This window comes from Aquarana catesbeiana, linkage group LG09, assembly GCF_042186555.1.
Source record: "Aquarana catesbeiana isolate 2022-GZ linkage group LG09, ASM4218655v1, whole genome shotgun sequence".
Taxonomy (NCBI): Eukaryota; Metazoa; Chordata; class Amphibia; order Anura; family Ranidae; genus Aquarana; species Aquarana catesbeiana.
In genome coordinates, this window is record NC_133332.1 from 4,915,260 (window position 1) to 4,939,236 (window position 23,977).

A 23,977-nucleotide genomic window follows, 5' to 3' on the forward strand; every position below is an offset into this window, starting at 1 on the left:
CTGACCGGCCGGGCAAGGAGAGCATTCATCAGAGAAGAGCCAAGCGGTCCATGGTAACTCTGGAGGAGCTGCAGAGATCCACAGCTCAGGTGGGAGAATCTGTCCACAGGACAACTATTAGTCGTGTTCTCCACAAATCTGCCCTTTATGGAAGAGTGACAAGAAGAAAGACATTGGTGAAAGAAAGTCATAAGAAGTCCTGTTTGTAGTTTGTGAGAAGCCATGTGGAGGACACAGCAAACATGTGGAAGAAGGTGATCTGGTCAGAGGAGACCAAAATTTAACTTTGTGGCCTAAAAGTAAAACTCGATGTGTGGGGAAAACTAACACTGCACATCACCCTGAACACACCATCCCCACCGTGAAACATGGTGGTGGCAGCATCATGTGGTGGGGATGGTTTTCTTCAGCAGGGACAGGGAAGCTGGTCAGAGTTGATGGGAAGATGGATGGAGACAAATACAGGACAATCTTAGAAGAAAACCTGTTAGAGTCTACAAAAGACTTGAGACTGGGGCGGAGGTTCACCTTCCAGCAGGACAACGACCCGAAACATCCAGCCAGAGCTACAATGGAATGGTTTAGATCAAAGCATATTCATGTGTTAGAATGGCCCAGTCACAGTCCAGACCTAAATCACATTGAGAATCTGTGACAAGACTTGAAAATTGCTGTTCACAGACGCTCTCCATCCAATCTGACAGAGCTTGAGATATTTTACAAAGAAGAATGGGCAGAAATGTCCCTCTCTAGATGTGCAAAGCTGGTAGAGACACCCCCAAAAAGACTTGTAGAGAAAGGGGGTTCTACAAAGTATTGACTCCGGGGGGCGCCATACAAATGCCCCTCCCCCCACACTTTTCACATATTTATTTGTATCATTTATCATTTTCCTTCCACTTCACAATTATGTGACACTTTGTGTTGGTCTATCACATAAAATCCCAATAAAATACATTTACGTTTTTGGTTGTAACATGACAAAATGTGGGGAATTTCAAGGGGTATGAATACTTTTTCAAGGCACTGCACTACTGGAGCGAGTCACTGGGAAGCACATGCAAATTAAATGTCTTTACATTTCACTGGCTGCATGCTTGTCCGAAGCCCCTAACTCACCAAGGAATAAGGATGACAGCCGGGACTCCTCCACCTGTAAAACCAAGTTGATAATGACAGCTTCTTTCAGGCTACATGCACACAGGTGTTCTGCCACGGTGAAAATGGCAGCGGGAGAAATCTGCTGATTCCAGCTGATGTTTTTGACAGGTGTGAGTGGCTAGCTGCGGCCTCTGAGCCCAGACACTTCAATGACAGGCTGGCGGTGGACGCAGCTATTTGTGGCTGTTTGTAGAGCCAGCGATTATCTGCACTTTTCTGTGTGTCCAGCAGTGATGACCACATGTAATCACCGGATGTGCGAACTGCCACAAATAACTGCAGGTGCCAGCAACCTGTCATTGAAGTGGACGGGCTCAGTGGTCATGGCTAGCCGCTCCCACCTGTACAGCCAGCCTGTACATTAAAGAGGACAGGTCTGAGTGTGTATAGGACAGACCCTCTTTACAGGATGAGTGTGTATAGGACAGGTCCTCTTTAATGGACAGGATGAGTGTGTATAGGACAGGTCCTCTTTAATGGACAGGATGAGTGTGTATAGGACCGGTCCTCTTTAATGTACAGGATGAGTGTGGATAGGACAGGTCCTCTTTAATGGACAGGATGAGTGTGTATAGGACAGGTCCTCTTTACAGGATGAGTGTGTATAGGACAGGTCCTCTTTAATGGACAGGATGAGTGTGTATAGGACAGGTCCTCTTTAATGGACAGGATGAGTGTGTATAGGACCGGTCCTCTTTAATGTACAGGATGAGTGTGGATAGGACAGGTCCTCTTTAATGGACAGGATGAGTGTGTATAGGACAGGTCCTCTTTAATGTACAGGATGAGTGTGTATAGGACAGGTCCTCTTTAATGTACAGGCTAAGTTTGTATAGGACAGGTCCTCTTTACAGGATGAGTGTGTATAGGACAGGTCCTCTTTACAGGCTGAGTGTGTATAGGACAGGTCCTCTTTACAGGCTGAGTGTGTATAGGACAGGTCCTCTTTAATGGACAGGATGAGTGTGGATAGGACAGGTCCTCTTTACAGGATGAGTGTGTATAGGACAGGTCCTCTTTAATGAACAGGCTGAGTGTTTACAGGACAGGTCCTCTTTAATGTACAGGCTAAGTTTGTATAGGACAGGTCCTCTTTACAAGCTGAGTGTGTATAGGACAGGTCCTCTTTACAGGCTGAGTGTGTATAGGACAGGTCCTCTTAAATGTACAGGCTGAGTGTGTATAGGACAGGTCCTCTTAAATGTACAGGATGAGTGTGGATAGGACAGGTCCTCTTTAATGTACAGGATGAGTGTGTATAGGACAGGTCCTCTTTAATGTACAGGCTAAGTTTGTATAGGACAGGTCCTCTTTACAGGCTGAGTGTGTATAGGACAGGTCCTCTTTACAGGCTGAGTGTGTATAGGACAGGTCCTCTTTAATGTACAGGCTGAGTGTGTATAGGACAGGTCCTCTTTACAGGCTGAGTGTGTATAGGACAGGTCCTCTTTAATGTACAGGATGAGTGTGTATAGGACAGGTCCTCTTTAATGAACAGGCTGAGTGTTTACAGGACAGGTCCTCTTTAATGTACAGGCTAAGTTTGTATAGGACAGGTCCTCTTTACAGGCTGAGTTTGTACAGGACAGGTCCTCTTTCATGTACATGCTGTGATTGCGCTCTTCAGGTTGGGGGATGGGTGGAGGGTCTCCTAAGGTCCCTGGGGCCCCTGCAGGGGATATCCCTCCATGTGGCAGACGTTGTGCTGTGATTATCCACCATTTGGACTTCGGCATCTACAAGCCTCTCTACAGGTCTGGGAGTCGGCGGCTAAGCTTCAGGATATTGCTGGGATTTCTGCAGATGATCTGCCAGGAGCTTCAATCCTCCTCCTCGATCGTCTCCTCCGACTTCTCACAAGGCAAAGTCACACCGCCACCGTCTAGGTTCCTTCTGGAGTATTTCACCGGAGTGTCCGGAGCGCCAACTGCCAATCAGAAGATACAATGTCAGCTCCTCTATGATCTGATCCTCCCTTCATACACCTCTATGATCTGATCCTCCCGTCATCCTCCTCTATGATCTGATCCTCCCGTCATCCTCCTCTATGATCTGATCCTCCCTTCATACACCTCTGTGATCTGATCCTCCCGTCATCCTCCTCTATGATCTGATCCTCCCGTCATCCTTCTCTATGATCTGATCCTCCCGTCATACACCTCTATGATCTGATCCTCCCGTCATACACCTCTATGATCTGATCCTCCCTTCATACACCTCTGTGATCTGATCCTCCCGTCATCCTCCTCTATGATCTGATCCTCCCGTCATCCTCCTCTATGATCTGATCCTCCCGTCATCCTCCTCTATGATCTGATCCTCCCGTCATCCTCTATGATCTGATCCTCCCGTCATCCTCCTCTATGATCTGATCCTCCCGTCATCCTCTATGATCTGATCCTCCCGTCATTCTCCTCTATGATCTGATCCTCCGGTCATCCTCCTCTATGATCTGATCCTCCCTTCATACACCTCTATGATCTGATCCTCCCGTCATCCTCCTCTATGATCTGATCCTCCCGTCATCCTCTATGATCTGATCCTCCCGTCATCCTCCTCTATGATCTGATCCTCCCGTCATCCTCCTCTATGATCTGATCCTCCGGTCATCCTCCTCTATGATCTGATCCTCCCTTCATACACCTCTGTGATCTGATCCTCCCGTCATCCTCCTCTATGATCTGATCCTCCCGTCATCCTTCTCTATGATCTGATCCTCCCGTCATACACCTCTATGATCTGATCCTCCCGTCACACACCTCTATGATCTGATCCTCCCGTCATCCTCCTCTATGATCTGATCCTCCCGTCATCCTCCTCTATGATCTGATCCTCCCGTCATACACCTCTATGATCTGATCCTCCCGTCATCCTCCTCTATGATCTGATCCTCCCGTCATACACCTCTATGATCTGATCCTCCCGTCATCCTCCTCTATGATCTGATCCTCCCTTCATACACCTCTGTGATCTGATCCTCCCGTCATCCTCCTCCATGATATGATCCTCCCGTCATCCTCTATGATCTGATCCTCCCGTCATCCTCCTCTATGATCTGATCCTCCCGTCATCCTCTATGATCTGATCCTCCCGTCATTCTCCTCTATGATCTGATCCTCCGGTCATCCTCCTCTATGATCTGATCCTCCCTTCATACACCTCTATGATCTGATCCTCCCGTCATCCTCCTCTATGATCTGATCCTCCCGTCATCCTCTATGATCTGATCCTCCCGTCATCCTCCTCTATGATCTGATCCTCCCGTCATCCTCCTCTATGATCTGATCCTCCGGTCATCCTCCTCTATGATCTGATCCTCCCTTCATACACCTCTGTGATCTGATCCTCCCGTCATCCTCCTCTATGATCTGATCCTCCCGTCATCCTTCTCTATGATCTGATCCTCCCGTCATACACCTCTATGATCTGATCCTCCCGTCACACACCTCTATGATCTGATCCTCCCGTCATCCTCCTCTATGATCTGATCCTCCCGTCATCCTCCTCTATGATCTGATCCTCCCGTCATACACCTCTATGATCTGATCCTCCCGTCATCCTCCTCTATGATCTGATCCTCCCGTCATACACCTCTATGATCTGATCCTCCCGTCATCCTCCTCTATGATCTGATCCTCCCTTCATACACCTCTGTGATCTGATCCTCCCGTCATCCTCCTCCATGATATGATCCTCCCGTCATCCTCTATGATCTGATCCTCCCGTCATCCTCCTCTATGATCTGATCCTCCCGTCATCCTCTATGATCTGATCCTCCCGTCATTCTCCTCTATGATCTGATCCTCCGGTCATCCTCCTCTATGATCTGATCCTCCCTTCATACACCTCTATGATCTGATCCTCCCGTCATCCTCCTCTATGATCTGATCCTCCCGTCATCCTCTATGATCTGATCCTCCCGTCATCCTCCTCTATGATCTGATCCTCCCGTCATCCTCCTCTATGATCTGATCCTCCGGTCATCCTCCTCTATGATCTGATCCTCCCTTCATACACCTCTGTGATCTGATCCTCCCGTCATCCTCCTCTATGATCTGATCCTCCCGTCATCCTTCTCTATGATCTGATCCTCCCGTCATACACCTCTATGATCTGATCCTCCCGTCACACACCTCTATGATCTGATCCTCCCGTCATCCTCCTCTATGATCTGATCCTCCCGTCATACACCTCTATGATCTGATCCTCCCGTCATCCTCCTCTATGATCTGATCCTCCCGTCATACACCTCTATGATCTGATCCTCCCGTCATCCTCCTCTATGATCTGATCCTCTCGTCATCCTCCTCTATGATCTGATCCTCCCGTCATACACCTCTATGATCTGATCCTCCCGTCATACACCTCTATGATCTTATCCTCCCGTCATACACCTCTATGATCTTATCCTCCCATCATACACCTCTATGATCTTATCCTCCCGTCATACACCTCTGTGATATGATCCTCCCTTCATACACCTCTGTGATCTGATCCTCCCATCATACACCTCTATGATCTGTTCCTCCTTTCATACACCTATATGATCTGATCCTCCCGTCATCCTCCTCTATGATCTGATCCTCCCGTCATCCTCCTCTATGATCTGATCCTCCCGTCATACATCTCTATGATCTGATCCTCCCTTCATACACCTCTATTATCTGATCCTCCCGACATCCTCCTCTATGATCTGATCCTCCCATCATCCTCCTCTATGATCTGATCCTCCCATCATCCTCCTCTATGATCTGATCCTCCTGTCATACACCTCTATGATCTGATCCTCCCATCATCCTCCTCTATGATCTGATCCTCCCATCATCCTCCTCTATGATCTGATCCTCCCATCATACACCTCTACGATCTGATCCTCCCGTCATCCTCCTCTATGATATGATCCTCCTGTGTCCTCCTCTATGATCTGATCATCCCGTCATCCTCCTCTACGATCTGATCCTCCTGTCATACACCTCTATGATCTGATCCTCCCATCATACACCTCTATGATCTGATCCTCCTGTCATGCACCTCTATGATCTGATCCTCCCGTCATCCTCCTCTATGATCTGATCCTCCCGTCATCCTCCTCTATGCTCTGATCCTCCCATCATACACCTCTATTATCTGATCCTCCCGTCATCCTCCTCTATGATCTGATCCTCCCGTCATTCTCCTCTATGATCTGATCCTCCTGTGTCCTCCTCTATGATCTGATCCTCCCGTCATACATCTCTATGATCTGATCCTCCCGTCATCCTCCTCTATGATCTGATCCTCCGGTCATCCTCCTCTATGATCTGATCCTCCCTTCATACACCTCTGTGATCTGATCCTCCCGTCATCCTCCTCTATGATCTGATCCTCCCGTCATCCTTCTCTATGATCTGATCCTCCCGTCATACACCTCTATGATCTGATCCTCCCGTCACACACCTCTATGATCTGATCCTCCCGTCATCCTCCTCTATGATCTGATCCTCCCGTCATACACCTCTATGATCTGATCCTCCCGTCATCCTCCTCTATGATCTGATCCTCCCGTCATACACCTCTATGATCTGATCCTCCCGTCATCCTCCTCTATGATCTGATCCTCCCTTCATACACCTCTGTGATCTGATCCTCCCATCATCCTCCTCTATGATCTGATCCTCCCGTCATCCTCTATGATCTGATCCTCCCGTCATCCTCCTCTATGATCTGATCCTCCCGTCATCCTCTATGATCTGATCCTCCCGTCATTCTCCTCTATGATCTGATCCTCCGGTCATCCTCCTCTATGATCTGATCCTCCCTTCATACACCTCTATGATCTGATCCTCCCGTCATCCTCCTCTATGATCTGATCCTCCCGTCATCCTCCTCTATGATCTGATCCTCCGGTCATCCTCCTCTATGATCTGATCCTCCCTTCATACACCTCTGTGATCTGATCCTCCCGTCATCCTCCTCTATGATCTGATCCTCCCGTCATCCTTCTCTATGATCTGATCCTCCCGTCATACACCTCTATGATCTGATCCTCCCGTCACACACCTCTATGATCTGATCCTCCCGTCATCCTCCTCTATGATCTGATCCTCCCGTCATACACCTCTATGATCTGATCCTCCCGTCATCCTCCTCTATGATCTGATCCTCCCGTCATACACCTATATGATCTGATCCTCCCGTCATCCTCCTCTATGATCTGATCCTCTCGTCATCCTCCTCTATGATCTGATCCTCCCGTCATACACCTCTATGATCTGATCCTCCCGTCATACACCTCTATGATCTTATCCTCCCGTCATACACCTCTATGATCTTATCCTCCCATCATACACCTCTATGATCTTATCCTCCCGTCATACACCTCTGTGATATGATCCTCCCTTCATACACCTCTGTGATCTGATCCTCCCATCATACACCTCTATGATCTGTTCCTCCTTTCATACACCTATATGATCTGATCCTCCCGTCATCCTCCTCTATGATCTGATCCTCCCGTCATCCTCCTCTATGATCTGATCCTCCCGTCATACATCTCTATGATCTGATCTTCCCTTCATACACCTCTATTATCTGATCCTCCCGACATCCTCCTCTATGATCTGATCCTCCCATCATCCTCCTCTATGATCTGATCCTCCCATCATCCTCCTCTATGATCTGATCCTCCTGTCATACACCTCTATGATCTGATCCTCCCATCATCCTCCTCTATGATCTGATCCTCCCATCATCCTCCTCTATGATCTGATCCTCCCATCATACACCTCTACGATCTGATCCTCCCGTCATCCTCCTCTATGATCTGATCCTCCTGTGTCCTCCTCTATGATCTGATCATCCCGTCATCCTCCTCTACGATTTGATCCTCCTGTCATACACCTCTATGATCTGATCCTCCCATCATACACCTCTATGATCTGATCCTCCTGTCATGCACCTCTATGATCTGATCCTCCCGTCATCCTCCTCTATGATCTGATCCTCCCGTCATCCTCCTCTATGATCTGATCCTCCCGTCATACATCTCTATGATCTGATCCTCCCTTCATACACCTCTATTATCTGATCCTCCCGACATCCTCCTCTATGATCTGATCCTCCCATCATCCTCCTCTATGATCTGATCCTCCTGTCATACACCTCTATGATCTGATCCTCCCATCATCCTCCTCTATGATCTGATCCTCCCATCATCCTCCTCTATGATCTGATCCTCCCATCATACACCTCTACGATCTGATCCTCCTGTCATACACCTCTATGATCTGATCCTCCCATCATACACCTCTATGATCTGATCCTCCTGTCATGCACCTCTATGATCTGATCCTCCCGTCATCCTCCTCTATGATCTGATCCTCCCGTCATCCTCCTCTATGCTCTGATCCTCCCATCATACACCTCTATTATCTGATCCTCCCGTCATCCTCCTCTATGATCTGATCCTCCCGTCATTCTCCTCTATGATCTGATCCTCCTGTGTCCTCCTCTATGATCTGATCCTCCCGTCATACATCTCTATGATCTGATCCTCCCGTCATCCTCCTCTATGATCTGATCCTCCCGTCATCCTCCTCTACGATCTGATCCTCCTGTCATACACCTCTATGATCTGATCCTCCCGTCATTCTCCTCTATGATCTGATCCTCCTGTGTCTTCCTCTATGATCTGATCCTCCCGTCATCCTCCTCTATGATCTGATCCTCCCGTCATCCTCCTCTACGATCTGATCCTCCTGTCATACACCTCTATGATCTGATCCTCCTGTCATGCACCTCTATGATCTGATCCTCCCGTCATCCTCCTCTATGATCTGATCCTCCCGTCATCCTCCTCTATGCTCTGATCCTCCCATCATACACCTCTATTATCTGATCCTCCCGTCATCCTCCTCTATGATCTGATCCTCCCGTCATTCTCCTCTATGATCTGATCCTCCTGTGTCCTCCTCTATGATCTGATCCTCCCGTCATACATCTCTATTATCTGATCCTCCCGTCATCCTCCTCTATGATCTGATCCTCCCGTCATCCTCCTCTACGATCTGATCCTCCTGTCATACACCTCTATGATCTGATCCTCCCGTCACACACCTCTATGATCTGATCCTCCCGTCATACATCTCTATGATCTGATCCTCCTGTGTCCTCCTCTATGATCTGATCCTCCCGTCACACACCTCTATGATCTGATCCTCCCATCATCCTCCTCTATGATCTGATCCTCCTGTGTCCTCCTCTATGATCTGATCCTCCTGTCATGCACCTCTATGATCTGATCCTCCCATCATACACCTCTATGATCTGATCCTCCCGTCACACACCTCTATGATCTGATCCTCCCGTCATACATCTCTATGATCTGATCCTCCTGTGTCCTCCTCTATGATCTGATCCTCCTGTCATGCACCTCTATGATCTGATCCTCCTGTGTCCTCCTCTATGATCTGAACCTCCTGTGTCCTCCTCTATGATCTGATCCTCCTGTGTCCTCCTCTATGATCTGAACCTCCTGTGTCCTCCTCTATGATCTGATCCTCCTGTGTCCTCCTCTATGATCTGATCCTCCTGTGTCCTCCTCTATGATCTGATCCTCCTGTGTCCTCCTAGCTACTTCTCACTGATTTCATTAAAAAGGAACTCCACTGCTTGCAGCCCTCTGCAGATCTCTGGACTCACCAGATAATGAACGGAATAGTTTTGTTTTTTTCCGTGGCACACCGAGCAGCAAAGCCGAGTCAACACTCTAAAAATTACAAAAAAAAGAACAAAAAAAAAAAAAAAAACTTGTATTAAATAAAAAAGCAGAAAGAGTTCTTCTTGGTGATCACATTGCCACAAACATCGAGGTGTAATTAAAAAAAAAATAATAATAATAATTAGCAAAGCAATTCGGCCAGTGATAGTGAATGAGCAATCGTTCTGCATAAATGGGCAAAAAAACGAATGTTATTAGGTGATTTCCTTTGATGTTCGAGTATTTTTTATTGATTTAAAATGGAAAATAACGCATTTGGCCACAGCATGGCGGTCAGTATCACGGGTTTTAGTGCCACCTGGTGGCCAAAAAGTATTTTGCATTTTAAATCAATGGGAGGCATTCAACCGTCACAGCACACGGCCTAATAACTTTCACTGGGCCAATTGCTATGCAGTTATTTTTTAAATTACACCCCGATGGGTCTGATTTACAAAAAGACGAGATCCCGGATAGGTGGTACTTTTGGATCCTGGGATGGCAATCACTGGAACTTTGTATTCAGATGGTGGATGATGTGGACAGCGCGGTCACAGTCTGCCATGTGCTACAAATATCCAAATAATACAACTTGTGTGTCTTTTCTTCCTCTAGGGGGCACTAAGAAGCAGGAATGTCAGTATCTTCCTGCAAAATAAACCTCACGCTCTGCAGTTGGATATCACATGTCTAATATTTATCATCCGGACCTCAACTCCGAGGACCGTGTGTGGGCGCGGCTCGAACCCGGCCATACTCACACACCAACATCTGCACATGCTCAGTATACCCCGCCCCCACCCCCAGGTTACAGGTCACACTAAGGCTGTTTTTGCATTCTTATTTTATGAAAGAGAAGAACATTTAATTCACTTTTCTTCCTACATGGGCGGGGCATTTAAAAAGACCTTTAAAAGCCCTCAGATCTCTGCTGCCTAAGCTGAAGTCAGGGGGACCTTAACCCCCTTTTCTCCTGTACTATGTCTGCAGTCTCTGATCATCTCCTGTACTATGTCTGCAGTCTCTGACCCTCTCCTGTACTATGTCTGCAGTCTCTGACCATCTCCTGTACTATGTCTGCAGTCTCTGATCATCTCCTGTACTATGTCTGCAGTCTCTGACCATCTCCTGTACTATGTCTGCAGTCTCTGAACATCTCCTGTACTATGTCTGCAGTCTCTGACCATCTCCTGTACTATGTCTGCAGTCTCTGATCATCTCCTGTACTATGTCTGCAGTCTCTGACCATCTCCTGTACTATGTCTGCAGTCTCTGATCATCTCCTGTACAATGTCTGCAGTCTCTGACCATCTCCTGTACTATGTCTGCAGTCTCTGATCATCTCCTGTACTATGTCTGCAGTCTCTGACCATCTCCTGTACTATGTCTGCAGTCTCTGACCATCTCCTGTACTATGTCTGCAGTCCCTGATCATCTCCTGTACTATGTCTGCAGTCTCTGATCATCTCCTGTATTATGTCTGCAGTCTCTGATCATCTCCTGTACTATGTCTGCAGTCTCTGATCATCTCCTGTACTATGTCTGCAGTCTCTGATCATCTCCTGTATTATGTCTGCAGTCTCTGACCCTCTCCTGTATTATGTCTGCAGTCTCTGATCATCTCCTGTACTATGTCTGCAGTCTCTGATCATCTCCTGTACTATGTCTGCAGTCTCTGATCATCTCCTGTACTATGTCTGCAGTCTCTGATCATCTCCTGTACTATGTCTGCAGTCTCTGATCATCTCCTGTATTATGTCTGCAGTCTCTGATCATCTTCTGTACTATGTCTGCAGTCTCTGATCATCTCCTGTATTATGTCTGCAGTCTCTGATCATCTCCTGTACTAAGTCTGCAGTCTCTGATCATCTCCTGTACTATGTCTGCAGTCTCTGATCATCTCCTGTACTATGTCTGCAGTCTCTGATCATCTCCTGTATCATGTCTGCAGTCTCTGATCATCTCCTGTACTATGTCTGCAGTCTCTGACCATCTGTACTATGTCTGCAGTCTCTGATCATCTCCTGTATTATGTCTGCAGTCTCTGATCATCTCCTGTACTATGTCTGCAGTCTCCGATCATCTCCTGCATTATGACTGCAGTCTCTGACCATCTGTACTTTGTCTGTAGTCTCTGATCATCTCCTGTACTATGTGTGCAGTCTCTGATCATCTCCTGTATCATGTCTGCAGTCTCTGATCATCTTCTGTAATATGTCTGCAGTCTCTGATCATCTCCTGTATTATGTCTGCAGTCTCTGATCATCTCCTGTACTAAGTCTGCAGTCTCTGATCATCTCCTGTATTATGTCTGCAGTCTCTGATCATCTCCTGTACTATGTCTGCAGTCTCCGATCATCTCCTGCATTATGACTGCAGTCTCTGACCATCTGTACTTTGTCTGTAGTCTCTGATCATCTCCTGTACTATGTGTGCAGTCTCTGATCATCTCCTGTATCATGTCTGCAGTCTCTGATCATCTTCTGTAATATGTCTGCAGTCTCTGATCATCTCCTGTATTATGTCTGCAGTCTCTGATCATCTCCTGTACTAAGTCTGCAGTCTCTGATCATCTCCTGTATCATGTCTGCAGTCTCTGATCATCTTCTGTAATATGTCTGCAGTCTCTGATCATCTCCTGTATTATGTCTGCAGTCTCTGACCATCTCCTGTACTATGTCTGCAGTCTCTGACCATCTCCTGTACTATGTCTGCAGTCTCTGACCATCTCCTGTACTATGTCTGCAGTCTCTGACCATCTCCTGTATTATGTCTGCAGTCTCTGATCATCTGGCGTGTTAACTGACTTCTAACCAAAGTGCCCCATCCAGTGCCTGGATTACATTGATGGTGACAGGGGATGTGTGAGGTCCTTGGTGCACCGGCACTGGTGGAAGCTGTACTCTGTAGGATCCGTACCTCCAATAGGTAGATGAAAAATAAAAATAAAAGAACGTTCATATAAATATATAAACCCAAATCTGCGCCATGTGAACACAAAATCAAATGAAATTGGAAAGACTGCAGCACCCTTCCACCAATCCGGGCATCAGGTGTGTTTTAAAAAAGTAAAAAGCAATTAATTGCACTCCTAATTACTTTTTTACATTCGTAGAAATATGGTGTTGTGTCACCATCTAGTGGAGAAAAGATAAAACACATGTGAGAAAACATTCTTTTTATTATTCATTTGTTACTAATAGCTGAAGTGTACAATGTAATGTCCAATCTCCCCTAAACACCCTCCCCCCTCACGTCATTTTGTAAATTTTCTGTCCCCTCAAAATAACTCAACACACAGCCATTAATGTCTAAACCGCTGGCAACAAAAGTCAGTACACCCCTAAGTGAAAATCTCCAAATTGGGCCCAATTAACCATTTTCCCTCCCCGGTGTCATGTGATTAGTTAGTGTTACAAGGTCTCAGGTGTGAATGTGGAGCAGGTGTGTTAAATGTGGTGTTATCACTCTCACTCTCTCATACTGGTCACTGGAAGTACAACATGGCACCTCATGGCAAAGAACTCTCTGAGGATCTGAAAAAAAGAATTGTTGCTCTACATAAAGATGGTCTAGGCTATAAGAAGATTGCCAAGACCCTGAAACTGATCTGCAGCACGGTGGCCAAGACCATACAGCGGTTTAACAGGACAGGTTTACCTCAGAACAGGCCTCGCCATGGTCCACCAAAGAAGTTGAGGTCACGTGCTCAGCGTCATATCCAGAGGTTGTCTTTGGGAAATAGACGTATGAGTGCTGCCAGCATTGCTGCAGAGGTTGTACGGGTGGGGGGTCAGCCTGTCAGTGATCAGACCATACGCCGCACACTGCATCAAATTGGTCTGCATGGCTGTCATCCCAGAAGGAAGCCTCTTCTAAAGATGATACACAAGAAAGTCCACAAACAGTTTGCTGAAGACAAGCAGACTAAGGACATGGATTACTGGAACCATGTCCTGTGGTCTGATGAGACCAAGATAAACGTATTTGGTTCAGATGGTGACAAGCGTGTGTGGGGGCAACCAGGTGAGGAGGACAAAGACAAGTGTGTCTTGTCTACAGTCAAGCATGGTGGTGGGAGTGTCATGGTCTGGGGCTGCATGAGTGCTGCCGGCACTGGGGGGCTACAGATCATTGAGGGGACCATGAATGCCAACATGTACTGTGACATACTGAAGAAGAGCATGATCCCCTGCCTTCAGAGACTGGACCGCAGGGCAGTATTCCAACATGATAACCACCCCAAACACACCTCCAAGATGACCACTGCCTTGCTAAAGAAGCTGAGGGTAAAGGTGATGGACTGGCCAAGCATGTCTCCAGACCTAAACCCTATTGATCATCTGTGGGACATCCTCAAACGGAAGGTGGAGGAGCGCAAGGTCTCTAACATCCACCAGCTCTGTGATGTCATCATGGAGGAGGGGAAGAGGACTCCAGTGACAACCTGTGAAGCTCTGGTGACCTCCATGCCCAAGAGGGTTAAAGCAGTGCTGGAAAATAATGGTGGCCACACAAAATATTGACACTTTGGGCCCAATTTGGAGATTTTCACTTAGGGGTGTACTGACTTTTGTTGCCAGCGGTTTAGACATTGATGGCTGTGTGTTGAGTTATTTTGAGGGGACAGTAAATTTACACTGTTATACAAGCTGTACACTCACTACTTTACATTGTAGACAAGTGTCATTTCTTCAGTGTTGTCACATGAAAAGATAGAAGAAAAGATTTACACAAATGTGACTGAGGGGTGTACTTACTTTTGTCAGATACTGTATGTGGCGGAGGGATTGGTATATAAGTGGGGGTGGGATTGGTATAAGTGGGGGTGGGATTGGTATATAAGAAGGGGGAGGGATTGGTATATATGTGGGTGTGGGATTCCTTTAGAATGTAAGCTCTACGAGCCGGGCCCTCCTGTACCTTTTGTATTGAACTGTAATTGTGTTGTCCCCCTTATACATTGTAAAGCGCTGCGTAAACTGTTGGCTCTATATAAATCTCGTATAATAATAATAATAAAAGTGTGGGGTTGGTATATATGTGGAGGTGGGATTGGTATATAAGTAGGGGGAGGGATTGGTATATAAGTAGGGGGAGGGATTGGTATATATGTGGTGGTGGGATTGGTATATATGTGGGGGGAGGGATTGGTATATATGTGGAGGTGGGGTTGGTATATATTTGGGGATGGGATTGGTATATAAGTAGGGGGGGATTGGTATATAAGTAGGGGGAGGGATTGGTATATATGTGGGGGTCGGATTGGTATATAAGTAAGGGGGATTGGTATATATTTGGGGGTGGGATTGGTATATAAGTAGGGAGGGATTGGTATATATGTGGAGGTGGGGTTGGTATATATTTGGGGGTGGAATTGGTATATAAGTAGGGGGAGGGATTGGTATATATGTGGGGGTTGGATTGGTATATAAATAGGGGGAGGGATTGGTATATATGTGGGGGTGGAATTGGTATATATGTGGAGGTGGGATTGGTATATAAATAGGGGGAGGGATTGGTATATAAGTAGGGGGAGGGATTGGTATATATGTGGAGGTGAGGTTGGTATATATTTGGGGGTGGGATTGGTATATAAGTAGGGGGAGGGATTGGTATATAAGTAGGGGGAGGGATTGGTATATATGTGGGGTTGGGGGTGGTATATAAGTAGGGGGTGGGATTGGTATATATGTGGGGTTGGGGTTGGTATATATTTGGGGGTGGGTTTAGTGAGTTTGAAGGGACCCTCCCCTGAGGTCCTGTTTCTGATTGGTAGAGATACAGTAAGCGGGGGCGGAGTACCTGCTTCCTGTACGTTTGCTCGTACTTGCTGAGAGTGACTCGCAGGCTCTGATGTCTCCGGATCAGGATCTCTTTAGCTTGTTGGGCCCCGGGGTCCGCAGTCAGAGTGTGTCTGCTGTACGATGGAGTCTGTTCAGAGGATAAATGACAGGAGAAGATAAAACTTCAAGAAATGATGTTATAAAACTCCACCCAAACCTTTGATTTCAGTCACATACAATATGGTGTTATCACAAACTTGAGTCTTGTACTTATCTCCCTGCAGGAATTCCCAGCTTTGGGCAACCACTGGGGGAAATCTCCCCATTGTGGGAGGGGCAGAGACACAAACTACAGGGGGAAATCTCCCCATTGTGGGAGGGGCAGAGACACAAACTACAGGGGGGAAATCTCCCCATTTTGGGAGGGGCAGAGACACAATATACTGCAGGAAAATCTCACCATTGTGGGAGGGGCAGAGACACAAACTACTGGGGGAAATCTCTCCATTGTGGGAGGGGCAGAGACACAAACTACTGCAGGAAATCTCACCATTGTGGGAGGGGCAGAGACACAAACTACTACAGGGAAATCTCTCCATTGTGGGAGGGGCAGAGACACAAACTACTGCAGGAAATCTCTCCATTGTGGGAGGGGCTGAGACACAAACTACTACAAGGAACAAAAAAGCCCAGGATGTCCACAAAGCCTCCTCAATGTTACAAGCAGTGTTTAATTCCATGTGAAGTAACACAAATGCTTCTCTTAAATGCAAACATGTACAATCCATTCACTGATTACTGTAACATCTTTTAAAGCGCCCATGTAGATGGGCTTGGGATTGAAAAACCTGCTTGGCGCCAGTCAAATGCTCCTGTCATTGAATTCTGAATGATCTCCACACCGGGACCAACATCCCCCCCGGGAACAGTGTGATCCGGGCTTGTTACCTTCAGGTAAGTTTTCTTCTCCCTGAAGATAATGACATTCAGACTCGCTCACCGTTTTCCTGATCCGGTACAAGTTCCTGGATAATATTTCCTTGATGTTCTCCAGTTGCTGGGCAGACAGGTTCTCTTTTCCGGATGATGACTTCTGATATTTACTGAAAAAGTACAGAAACAAAATAAATACCGGCTCTATGAGAAGAATACAGATTGTGTTTGTTGCCATGAAGTCTGCAGATCTTTATACCTGTCTATGAAACATTCATAGAGACTCGGCATTCCATGTACCAGGGCTGTACTAAAAGTAATGCAGAAGTGGGTGTAACTTTTTTTTTTTTAACTCCCATAGGTCATACAAATGTCACATGTTGGTGGAGTACCCCCTCCCTATAGTGACTCTTCCCCTATAGCAGTGATGGCGAACCTTGGCACCCCAGATGTTTTGGAACTACATTTCCCATGAAGCTCATGCACTCTGCAGTGTAGTTGAGCATTATGGGTAGTTCCAAAACATCTGGGGTGCCAAGGTTCACCATCACTGCCCTATAGTAACTCTTCCCCTATAGTAACTCTTCCTCTATAGTAACTCATCCCCTATAGTAACCCTTCCTCTATAGTAACCCTTCCCCCATAGTAATCCTTCCCCTATAGTAACTCTTCCTCCATAGTAATCCTTCCCCTATAGTAACTCTTCCTCTATAGTAACCCTTCCCCCATAGTAACCCTTCCTCTATGGTAACTCTTCCTCTATAGTGACCCTTCCTTTATAGTAACTCAAAAAAAAAAAAAAAAAAAAAGAGGCCAAGTGTCACCAGTAACACACCAGTAACACACCTCCATCCCTAATACAATAGAAACATGGATGTCGCCCTTGGGACTTTGAATGAGGTGTGAGGTACAATTGGCCGATAAAATTGACAAATGTAAATACAGTAAAGTATTTATTACAGAAATAGTCCCACATAAAAAAGTAACATACAAAAAGCAAAGCCGATACAATATTGCACATAGTTAAAGAATGCATTCAAATTACATGAGTAATTTGAGTATCCATGCCTCTATAGTGACTCTTCATCTATAGTGACTCTTCCTCTATAGTAACTCTTCCTCTATAGTGACTCTTCCTCTATAGTAACTCTTCTTCTATAGTAACCCTTCCTCTATAGTAACTCTTCCTCTATAGTAACCCTTCCTCTATAGTGACTCTTTCTCTATAGTGACTCTTCCTCTATAGTGACTCTTCCTCTATAGTAACTCTTCTTCTATAGTAACCCTTCCTCTATAGTAACCCTTCCTCTATAGTAACTCTTCCTCTATAGTAACCCTTCCTCTATAGTAACCCTTCCTCTATAGTAACTCTTCCTCTATAGTAACCCTTCCTCTATAGTAACCCTTCCTCTATAGTAACTCTTCCTCTGTAGTAACCCTTCCTCTGTAGTAACCCTTCCTCTGTAGTAACTCTTCCTCTAGAGTGACTCTTCCTCTATAGTAACCCTTCCTCTATAGTGACTCTTTCTCTATAGTAACCCTTCCTCTATAGTGACTCTTTCTCTATAGTAACCCTTCCTCTATAGTAACCCTTCCTCTATAGTAACCCTTCCTCTATAGTAACCCTTCCTCTATAGTAACTCTTCCTCTATAGTAACTCTTCCTCTATAGTAACCCTTCCTCTATAGTAACCCTTCCTCTATAGTAACTCCTCCCTTAGAGTAACTCTTCTTCTATAGTGACTCTTCCTCTATAGTGACCCTTCCTCTATAGTAACCCTTCCTCTATAGTGACTCTTTCTCTATAGTAACCCTTCCTCTATAGTGACTCTTCCTCTATAGTGACTCTTCTTCTATAGTAACCCTTCTTCTATAGTAACCCTTCCTCTATAGTAACTCCTCCCTTATAGTAACTCTTCCTCTATAGTAACCCTTCCTCTATAGTAACCCTTCCTCTATAGTAACTCTTCCTCTATAGTGACTCTTCCTCTACAGTGACCCTTCCTCTACAGTAACCCTTCCTCTACAGTAACCCTTCCTCTACAGTAACCCTTCCTCTATAGTAACTCTTCCTCTATAGTGACTCTTCTTCTATAGTAACCCTTCCTCTATAGTAACTCCTCCCTAATAGTAACTCTTCCTCTATAGTGACTCTTTCTCTATAGTAACCCTTCCTCTATAGTGACTCTTTCTCTATAGTAATCCTTCCTCTATAGTAACCCTTCCTCTATAGTAACCCTTCCTCTATAGTAACTCTTCCTCTATAGTAACCCTTCCTCTATAGTGACTCTTCCTCTATAGTAACCCTTCCTCTATAGTAACCCTTCCTCTATAGTAACTCTTCCTCTATAGTAACCCTTCCTCTATAGTGACTCTTTCTCTATAGTAACCCTTCCTCTATAGTAACTCTTCCTCTATAGTGACTCTTCCTCTATAGTGACCCTTCCTCTATAGTAACTCTTCCTCTATAGTAACCCTTCCTCTATAGTAACCCTTCCTCTATAGTGACTCTTTCTCTATAGTAACCCTTCCTCTATAGTAACTCTTCCTCTATAGTGACTCTTCCTCTACAGTGACCCTTCCTCTATAGTAACCCTTCCTCTATAGTAACTCTTCCTCTATAGTAATTCTTCCTCTATAGTAACCCTTCCTCTATAGTAACCCTTCCTCTATAGTAACTCCTCCCTTATAGTAACTCTTCCTCTATAGTAACCCTTCCTCTATAGTAACCCTTCCTCTATAGTGACTCTTTCTCTATAATAACCCTTCCTCTATAGTAACTCTTCCTCTATAGTGACTCTTCCTCTATAGTGACTCTTCCTCTACAGTGACCCTTCCTCTATAGTAACCCTTCCTCTATAGTAACCCTTCCTCTATAGTAACTCTTCCTCTATAGTAACCCTTCCTCTATAGTAACCCTTCCTCTATAGTGACTCTTCCTCTATAGCAACCCTTCCTCTATAGTGACTCTTCCTCTATAGCAACCCTTCCTCTATAGTGACTCTTCCTCTATAGTGACTCTTCCTCTATAGTAACCCTTCCTCTATAGTAAGTCTTATTATTATTATTTTTCATTGCAGGTAAATAATGGATTCCACACAGAAGCAATGTGCCGTCATTGAGTTCTTGATGAAGGAGGGGTGCAGGATGTCCGACATCCACAGAAGGCTACAAAATGTTTATGGAGATGACACCATTGATAAGAGTCACCAATAACAAGACATTGCTTTTGTCAATGTTGTTATCTCCGTAAACAAGGTGTAGTCATGTCCAATATATATGGATAGCGTACGGGAGGGAGGGTCTTGTCATCTCCGTAAACATTCTGTATCCTTCTGTGGATGTCGGACATCCTGCACCCCTCCTTCATCAAGAACTCAATGACAGCATGATGCTTCTGCTTGGAATCCATTATTCACCTGCAAAGGAAAAAGCCGAAGAGTTACTATAGAGGAAGAGTTACTCTACCAAGCAGAAGCATTGTCCGGTCATTGGTGACTCTTATCAATGGTGTCTTCTCTATTAACATTTTGTAGCCTTCTATGGATGTCAGACAGCCTGCACCCCTCCTTCATCAAGAACTTAATGACAGCACATTGCTTCTGCTTGGAATCCATTGTTTCCTGCAAAGAAAAAGAATAAGAGATACTATAGAGCACATGTGTCAAACACAAGGCCTGCGCGCCGAATCCAGCCCACCAGCCCATTTCATGTGACCCTCGCATTTCTCATGCAACTGTGACACCCCCCCCCCCCAACCCCATCTTCGCCACTTTCTCATCTCTGCCTCCCCTAGTCTCAGCATTCAACAGACATTAGCAGATGACTAAAGTCCTCCTCTAGACCCTGCACTTTTGGATTCCCAGCTCTGCCCCCAGCTCTTCTGCCCGGCAGCAGCACAAGTTGAGGCAGGTGGACTGTGATGTAAGGGAAGGTAGGGGGCTCTTGACTAGGGATGAGCTTGATGTTCGGGTCGAACATCGGGTGTTCATCCGTTCGCCCAAGAGCGAACATTATGGGGCAATCGCAGCAAATCGGAGCGTTGCGGAACGCCCCATAATGCACTGCGAGATGGCAGTGCATTGCTGTATGATGATTGGCCAAAGCATGCACCTGACCTGCATGCTTTGGCCAATCCCAGCACCCTCTGCTAAGAGAGCCATAATTGGCCAAAGGCAGGGTGCCATTGGCCAATCATGGCTCAGGGGGACTAAGTCCATGCCCCACACTATATAAGAGGTTGCCTACACGGCGGCCCTGTGTAGTGTTGTTGGCGTGGATGGAGAGAGAGTGTGATTTAGATTAAGCAGGCAGGATATTCAGTTAGTGGCAGTGTATTTGTTATATATATATATACAGTCAGTCTAGTATATATATATATATATATATATATATATATATATATATATATATATATATATATATACTCTGCATCCAGTGTAGCCTATATATACCTACAGTGCAACCGTAGTTCAGTTGCTAATACAGTGCAGGCGGTGTGCACAGTATCTAATACAGTGCGTACAGCTTCTAATACACTTCTGGTGGTGTACATAGTACACAATACAGTGTAGTGTGGTGTTACAAAACAAAATATACATCATGTCTGGAAGGCCACCAAGGAGAGGCAGACGCTCACAGGCCAATAAAAGAGGGCAAGCTGCCTCTGTGTCTACAGTCAACAGTGCTGGTCATGGACATGGTGCATCCTCTGCAGGTGGCCGCGGGGCACGCTTGTCCTTTTTTTCTGCTGCTGACCGTGTTATTGAGCCACAACATGCAGAAGAGTTGGTGGAGTGGATAACAAAGCCATCCTCATCCTCCTCATCCTCTGTATCCTCTGTCACCAAGGCTCAGAGTAGTTTTCCTTCCAACGCAGCTGCCAAAGTGGCCTATTCCACTGGCTCCTTGTCCACAGTCACTCCTTCCGTAGCCCCACCATCATGCACGGAGGAGTCCCCCGAATTATTCGACCACAGTGTCGGGTACATGCTGCTGGAAGATGCGCAGCGATTTGAAGGCTCCGATGATGGTACCCAGGTTGAGGAAGGGAGTAACGTGAGCCGTGAGTAACGTGAGCCTAGAGAGAGGGAGTGCCCAAGAAGGACAATAAACTGGCAGTCATGTTCCCCCAGCTGCAGCATACTGCCAGGTTTGCTCCAGTGACGAGGAGGGAGGGGATGATGAGGTCACTGACTGTACTTGGGTGCCTGATAGAAGAGAGGAGGAGGAGAAGGCACATCTCCAATGAGGCAGGATGTCCTCTGGGGGGCAGCTTAAGGGCAGCCACCCTATTGCATCACACAGCAGAGCTCTGTAGGTGCAGGGCGCTGCTGACTCCCCGCTGACTTTTAAAATGTCCTTGGTGTGGGCCTTTTTCAACACGTGTGGAGCAGATCGCACCATTGCTGTTTGCAACCTATGTCTGAAGCGGATCAAGCGTGGCCAGAACAGCAGCCGCTTGGGCACCACATGCTTGACCAGACACATGACAACCTCCCATGCAGTCCGTTGGCAACACTTGAAAAACCCACATCAAAGAAAAAGGCGGACTTCTCCTTGCTCCTCACCTGGGATCTCCAACCCTACTATACCTCAAGTCCTCTCAAAGTCCTGCACTGAGAAGAATGAAGATATAGCAATATGTGTCCCAAGTATTTGCAGCCAATCTGCTAGCAGTACACCACCATCTGATTTTAGCAGGCAAATTTCCCTACCCCAGTTGCTGAACCATAAAAAGAAATTTGGTCCCAGCCATCCACATGCTCAGCGTCTAAATGCTAGCTTGGCCAAATTGTTAGCACTGCAACTGCTGCCTTTTCAACTGTAGACTCTGCCCCCTTTTGTGAATTTGTGGAATGTGCGGTACCTCAGTGGCAGGTTCCCAAACGCCATTTCTTTTCACGGAAAGCCATTCTGGCTCTCTACCGGCACGTGGAAGGCAATGTTTTGGCCTCGTTGGACAGGGCGGTCAGCATTATTACCGTTGACTCATGGTTCAGCAGGCATGAGCAGGGACATAACCCTTCACAGGAAAGTTCCTCCACCCCAAACTCGCTCATCAATGTCGGGAGCGTGCCCGCAGGTCCCAGGAACTCGCTGTTCGCCAGCGGCCCGCGATTGCGGTGAGGAGAGGAAGAACGGGGAGATGCCTTTGTAAACAAGACATTTCCCTGTTCTGCCTAGTGACATGACAGAGATCCACTGCTCCCTGTCATCGGAAGCAGTGATCGCTGTCATGTCAGTGGTAGCCCATCCCCCACAGTTAGAATCACTCCCTAGGACACACTTAACCCCTTGATCGCCCCCTAGTGTTTAACCGCTTCCCTGCCAGTGTCATTTACACAGTAATCAGTGCATTTTTATAGCACTGATCGCTGTATAAATGACAATGGCCCCAAAATAGTGTCAAAAGTGTCCAATGTGTCCGCCATATAGTTGCAGTCCGGATTAAAAAAAAAATCGCAGATCGCCACCATTACTAACAAAAAAATTAATAAGAAGAATGTCATAAATCTATCCCCTATTTTGTAGACGCTTTAAATTTTGCGCAAACCAATCAATATACGCTTATTTATTTATATATTACCAAAAATATGTAGAAGAATACGTATCGGCCTAAACTGAGAAAGAAATTTGTTTTTCATATATATTTTGTTGTATATAACATATATATATTTTGTTATTGTAGATCTTCACTCAGCTGACCTCCCAGTCTATCACTTAGACTTACTGATCCACTGCCATTGGATCCCCTGAGCTCCTTCAATCTTCTCACTCAGTATCTTCCTCAAGCGTCACCCCCACCTCTCTGCTGGGTCCCGAGCTTGGCACTCACAGATACTTCTCAAGCTTCACCCCACTGGCATGCTCCACCCCTGGATTGGCACACAAGGCTGCTCTGCAAGCGTCACCTCCGTTGGTTGGGTCCCTGGCTTGGCACCGCCTGAAGAGTCCCAATTCTTCACCGTCCCTGGTTGGTGAGAATGTTGCTCCGGTACTTGCTTCAGCTACTCACAGTGGTCTCCGCTAATAAGGTGGATGGTCCCTTAGTGGGGACAGCTTCCCCTCTACCTCCAACCACAGCAGGTTCTCCGGCCAGCAGAACCATCACTTCTGGTTGGACTGCAAGCCGCAATCCCAACCCTACGCTGCTCTCTTGCTTCTGGATAGGCCTTCAGACAGCCTAGCAGCCAGATGTCCCCAGGATAGGCCTCAGGCTCTGGCCTAGCAGCCCGGGGAAATACAACACACGTCCACTCAGGCAGCCGTCCAGGTGGCACAGAACCCCGATCACCTGACCTCACCCAAACATATAGGCTCTCCCAGCAGGCCAAGGGACCCAAGAAAATCCCTGCCCA

General features: G+C 46.4%; 1 protein-coding gene across 1 annotated transcript in view; it reads right to left on the bottom strand.

The window, feature by feature from the left end:
* Positions 1–2,667: 2,667 nt before the first annotated feature.
* The window catches only part of LOC141107394 (sodium/hydrogen exchanger 2-like), a 92,920-nt gene continuing 71,610 nt past the window's right edge, over positions 2,668–23,977 (bottom strand). Inside the window, exons 9-12 of the mRNA XM_073598097.1 lie at positions 16,685–16,787; positions 15,704–15,832; positions 9,841–9,907; positions 2,668–3,088 (exon numbers count right to left, since the gene is read on the bottom strand). Of these exons, the coding sequence (XP_073454198.1) occupies positions 2,982–3,088; positions 9,841–9,907; positions 15,704–15,832; positions 16,685–16,787 (406 nt within the window). The 3' untranslated portion in view covers positions 2,668–2,981. The remainder of the gene's footprint in view (positions 3,089–9,840; positions 9,908–15,703; positions 15,833–16,684; positions 16,788–23,977) is intronic.